Source organism: Microtus ochrogaster, chromosome 2 (genome assembly GCF_000317375.1).
Source record: "Microtus ochrogaster isolate Prairie Vole_2 chromosome 2, MicOch1.0, whole genome shotgun sequence".
NCBI classification, from domain to species: Eukaryota; Metazoa; Chordata; class Mammalia; order Rodentia; family Cricetidae; genus Microtus; species Microtus ochrogaster.
In genome coordinates, this window is record NC_022010.1 from 72,600,062 (window position 1) to 72,605,237 (window position 5,176).

The 5,176-nt window shown below is 47.4% G+C and overlaps 1 protein-coding gene across 3 annotated transcripts in view; it reads left to right on the forward strand.

Annotated features, from left to right (window-relative positions):
* Gart (phosphoribosylglycinamide formyltransferase, phosphoribosylglycinamide synthetase, phosphoribosylaminoimidazole synthetase) overlaps window positions 1–2,705 on the forward strand; it is a 23,157-nt gene extending 20,452 nt beyond the window's left edge. For all 3 annotated transcript variants that reach the window (XM_005345200.2, XM_013352763.2, XM_026786670.1), the window contains exons 19-22: window positions 496–626; window positions 941–1,082; window positions 2,171–2,286; window positions 2,386–2,705. In XM_005345200.2, the coding sequence (XP_005345257.1) occupies window positions 496–626; window positions 941–1,082; window positions 2,171–2,286; window positions 2,386–2,577 (581 nt within the window). In that variant the 3' untranslated portion in view covers window positions 2,578–2,705. The remainder of the gene's footprint in view (window positions 1–495; window positions 627–940; window positions 1,083–2,170; window positions 2,287–2,385) is intronic.
* The last annotated feature ends 2,471 nt before the right edge of the window (window positions 2,706–5,176 follow it).

The window sequence follows — 5,176 nt, forward strand, 5'->3', positions numbered from 1 at the left end:
CCTGCCTCTGCCTCCCGAGTGCTGGGATTAAAGGCGTGCGCCACCACTGCCCGGCTAGTAGTAAATATTTTTAACCTGGTAGTTTAGTTCCTGTCTGTCTTTCAGAATAAAATGCAGTATTCTAAAGTTGTTTTTATCTAAAATAAGAGCCCTGGGTCTGAGAGCATTGTACTCTATCAGATGGCTGTAGCGTAACTCTGTTGTTTGCTTTTGGAACTCACCCTGTAGCCCAGCTGGCCTGGTCTCAGCCCTTCTAGTGCAGTGTTTAGGAGTGACCCCTCCCCCGCTCATGAACGCACAGATAAACTGCTGTTGAAGGCCCCTGAGTGTTTCTTTAGATCCTAGTCCAGTGTCATGGCTGCTTTGCAGGATCCTCTTTGAGTTGACGGTAATTTAGGTTCACGTTTATGATAAGCGAAGCGGCCCTTCTGAGGAGTGAGGGCATTGTGAGGGGCCGAGCTTCCAGGCATGTGCTCACTCTTTCCTGGTTTTCAGGGTCCAACCTCCAGGCTCTCATAGACAGCACTCAGGATCCAAAGAGCTCCTCACACATTGTTGTTGTCATCTCCAACAAAGCTGGGGTCGCTGGCTTAGACAAAGCAGAAAAGGCTGGCATTCCCACCAGAGTGAGTCACCACAGAGAACGGGCTGCGTCTGGCTGTTGGGTGGTTTGCTGTGTGGTGCGGGCTGTTCACCTGGAGCCACTGCAGCAGCCACTGCACACTCGGCCGAGCATACTCTGCTTCCACAGTGTGTGTGGTTGTGTAATCCTGGAACTTCCCGTTTGGGGTGGGTGCTGGGTTTGCTCTTCTCCATCCTGCCTGTTCCTCAGTCAGCCCTCCCGTGGCTCCATCTTCACCACTGACTTGTAGTCTCGGTAAAGGTTGTATTTAAACTTGGTGATTCACTGAAAAAATTTACTTCTCTTTTCCTGTTACAGGTGATTAATCATAAATTATATAAGAACCGTGTTGAATTTGACAATGCTGTTGACCTCGTCCTGGAAGAGTTCTCTGTAGACATGGTCTGTCTTGCCGGGTTCATGAGGATTCTCTCTGGCCCTTTTGTCAGGAAATGGGATGGTAAGCAGGAGTCATGGACAGTAAATGGACTCCGGAGTAATCAGCCTTCTAAGATTGCCCTCATAATGAAATTTTGACGTGGGCTTATTAGCTCCCTCTGCTTTGATTGAGAGATGCCCAGTTCACTCAGCTGTTTGCTGCTGTCACTAATCACTCCCGAAACTGCAGAGACCACTTCACTGTGAAAGGAGTATCGGGAAGACAAGAGAAAGTGATGCTCAGTCCACCCCTGCTACCTGAGCATCCTGAGAGTGAGGTGGGAGGACTGCAAGTTCAAGGCCAGCCTGGTCCTATAGGACACAATTCTCAAAAGCAAAGTGAAGGAAGAGGAGAGAAAGGAGAAAAAAAAAACAACTGTGTATCCCAGATGAAGAAAGCTGGGCAGAGATCAGCTTTGATATAATGCATTTAAGGCCAGATTAGAATATATAATGAGATCCTGGCCCTAAAAACCAAGAGCTAGTGGTGGGTGTAGAAATTCTCAGTGGTTGAGAGCAGTTGCTACTCTTCGAGGACTTGGATACCGTTCCCAGCCCCGAGACAAGCTCGCAGCCATCTGTACCACCATTTCCAGGGGACCCAACACCCTCTTCAGGCACCATTCATGATGTGCAGATGTAATTGCAAACTAAACACAAACCAGTAGCTGGGAGTTTGATTCCCTGGTAAAGCACTTATCTACCTGGCATGTACAGGGCCCTGGTTTTAGACCTTGTACCACAGAGAGGATGATAAAGGTTCATGCTCCTATATAACACACGGACAGAAGGTAGCAAGGAAGGCATTGTCTACCATCTGTTGTACCTTTTTTGGTTTACTATTGTGCATGGGGTGATAGGGCTATCTCATGCTTGTGGTAGTTGGAGAACAGTGTGTAGGACTCCGTAGGTCCTGGGGATTGAGCTCAGGTCATCAAGCCTGGTGGCAGGCACTTTCCCCCTTCTTCCTTTAAAGCTCTGACCACATCCTATTGTCATTCTTCTGTACATGCTTGGGCATCTTCCCCAGTTGGTTCTCTAAGCACTTGTTCCTTTAACTTTAGAATAAACAAGATCTAAAATTTCTGACCACTGTTTTTTGCTTTCTAGGTAAAATGCTCAACATCCACCCATCCTTGCTCCCTTCTTTCAAGGGTTCAAATGCTCATGAGCAAGTCCTGGAAGCTGGAGTCACAGTTACCGGGTGTACCGTACACTTTGTGGCCGTGAGTATGCCTTTTCCTACAAACTTTTGCCTCTGGTGTCTGGATGCAGACTGCACTGGCTAAAAAGCAAGGTTTGAAAACATCTGCTTCCTTCTCCAGGAGGATGTAGATGCTGGACAGATCATCCTACAAGAAGCTGTCCCTGTGAAGAGGGGTGACACTGTTGCCACTTTGTCTGAGCGAGTCAAAGTAGCAGAGCATAAAATCTTTCCCGCAGCCCTCCAGCTGGTGGCCAGCGGGGCCGTAAGGCCTGGAGAAGACGGCAAGGTCCACTGGGTCAGGGAGCAGTGAGGCCGCCTGGTTCAGGAAGTGGTGCCTTTTCATCGCAGTCTTGGCCCAAACTAAAATAGCTGCTATCAAAAAGACTTTAACTCTTACCTGTTACCATTTTTTAATAAACAGATTCATTAAAAAGAAAACTTTTTAGCCTTTTTTAAGACATCCAGAAGTGGTAGGGTCTAGGACGTACACAAGAAACCACCCAGCTTAGTGCCTGCTTTGTTTTTCTGCTCCTAGAGCTTCCTGAACAAGCAGTGGTCACACACACCCAGCCCAAAGGCAGCAGCCATCCTTCAACTGCTGAGCAGCTTGTGTGCTGCAACAAGAGTCCGCACTGCACAGCTGGAGTCTTAGGGTACCTAGAGACAGGGTTAGTTAAAATACTCCTTTATGCTTAAATTTCGGTTTTTTAAAAATACTTATTTTTAAAAATACTTATTTTTATGAGTACTCTATCTGCATGTATGCCTTTATTCCAGAAGAGGGCTTCGGATCTCTCTGAGATGGTTGTGAGCCATCATGTGGTTGTTGGTGATTCAAACTCAAGACCTCTGAAAGGGCAGCCAGTGCTCTTAACCACTGAACCATCTCTCCAGCCCCTGCTTTAAATCCAAAAACAACAAAGGGTTCCTAACCTTAAGTGTATAAGGTTGAGGGTGCAGCTCAGCAACAGGTGAGCCTGCACCCCAGGCCTTTGCCACTCACCATCATGCTGTCCCCTCTGACTAGTAAGAGTCCACCCAGGTGCATCAAAGCCTCCCGAAAACAGCGTTGCTGAAGCTGTCCCCACAGGAAGTGTGCCCCTGGGCTAGACTAGCTCTGGAGCCTTCCCAGTACACCTGAGCTCCTACGCTGTGTGAGGGGCCCTGGGAAGATGTAAAGGACATGCTATGGGTGTGTGAAGTCACACAGCAGAGGAGACAATATGACCTAACTAAACTCAGTCTGAGAAGCCAATGTGCTCGGCTTGGTCCTCAGTACCTTAGTCACAGAAAGTGAGGAAGTTAATATTCTCAGCGCTATATTTCACGCTGATCTCCACCCATTTTTCCCTAAGAACTGGCCTCCGTGGAAAGTAGCAGATCCCATGTCTCTAGAGAAGACCCACGTGTCTGCAGTGTCCTGGGAACAGTACACCTCAGAGTAGCGGAGCTGACTCTGGAAGGCAAAGGAGTCCTAGTAAGAGACTCCTGTTGTCCGGCTAGTGACAGCATGGGGAAGAGACAGCAATGTCTGCCCTTCTTAAGTCCCAGACCCAGTTAGTTCACTGTGGGGGACCAGTGAGCTTGCTGGGCGTCCTCACAGCATAGGTGCAGAGGTTCTCAAAGGGTGTGCATGCCCCTCCCCCCACCGGAAAGTTTATTCAGCAGGTCTGCAGCCCCCTCCTCCTGTCTTCCCTGGCCTATGTACTCAAGCCCCTCCCAGGCCACTTGCAATTAAGGCAGAGTTCCATACAACAGGTGGGAGCAATGGCTACAATGAAGGTCTTCTGGCACTCCCCTCCCCCCCCACGAGGGGCTCTGAACAAGCCCAGGTGCAGGTATCCGCAGCTGAACTCCCAAAATGGAGTTGCTTGGCCTGGTGATAGTCACACACAACAGAATATTCCTTAGACGCTGAATGTGAGCGGCCATTGGAGTGCAGTGGTAAAAAGGAAAATTAAACCAGGTGGTGGTGGCTCACGCCTTTAATCCCAGCACTCTGAGAGGCAGAGGCAGGCGGATGGATCTCTGTGAATTCGAGGCCAGCCTGATCTACAAGAGCTAGTTCCAGGACAGGCTCCAAAGCTACGGAGAAACCCTATCTCAAAAAACAACAACAACAAAAGGAAAATCAAATTATGAAGACATTGTTGAGTTAGTAAATATGGGTATTTATTGCTTACTACAGAGATCATTTGGTTCTGTTAAGTCTACTCAGAACTGACCCACCTTTGATTACACACTGTTCCGGCAAAAGGCTCTGGTGGGGTAGGGTGTCAAAGGAAAGGGTTTGAGTTCCCAAAGGTTAAGATAGACGTTCTGGAGTTAAATTCTCAGAATGTTAAGTGACTGTCTTAATTAATCTACAGATAACATGCAGGGGACCAGGGAGATGCTCAGCTCAGAAAGACTCCTGCCTCCAAGCCTGACAACTTGAATTCAGTCCCCAGATTCCACACGATAGGAGAAGGCAAATATTCCACACGCATGTGCCATATATAACATATTCCCCTCCTGAACCACACATACAATAAATAAAAAGTGTAAAGTTTTCAAAGCCAGATGTGGTAGCGCATGCCTTTGATCCCAGAACTTGGGAGGCCAAGGCAGGTGGATTTCTGAGTTCAAAGCCAGCCTGGTCTACAGAGTTTCAGGGCAACCAGGGTTAGAGTGAGATCTGTCTCCAAAAGTAAAGTAAATTATTAAAGTATAATATATAATGTAATAAGAAAGTTTAATAGTTAATTTTTCCTAGTTATTTTTTTCACTGGAAGTAAAAAATAATGCTAAAAATGCTTTTTTTTTTTTTTTTGTTTTTTGATTTTTTGAGACAGGGTTTCTTTGGAGCCTTTGGAGCCTGTCCTGGCACTAGCTCTGTAGACCAGGCTGGTCTCGAACTCACAGAGATC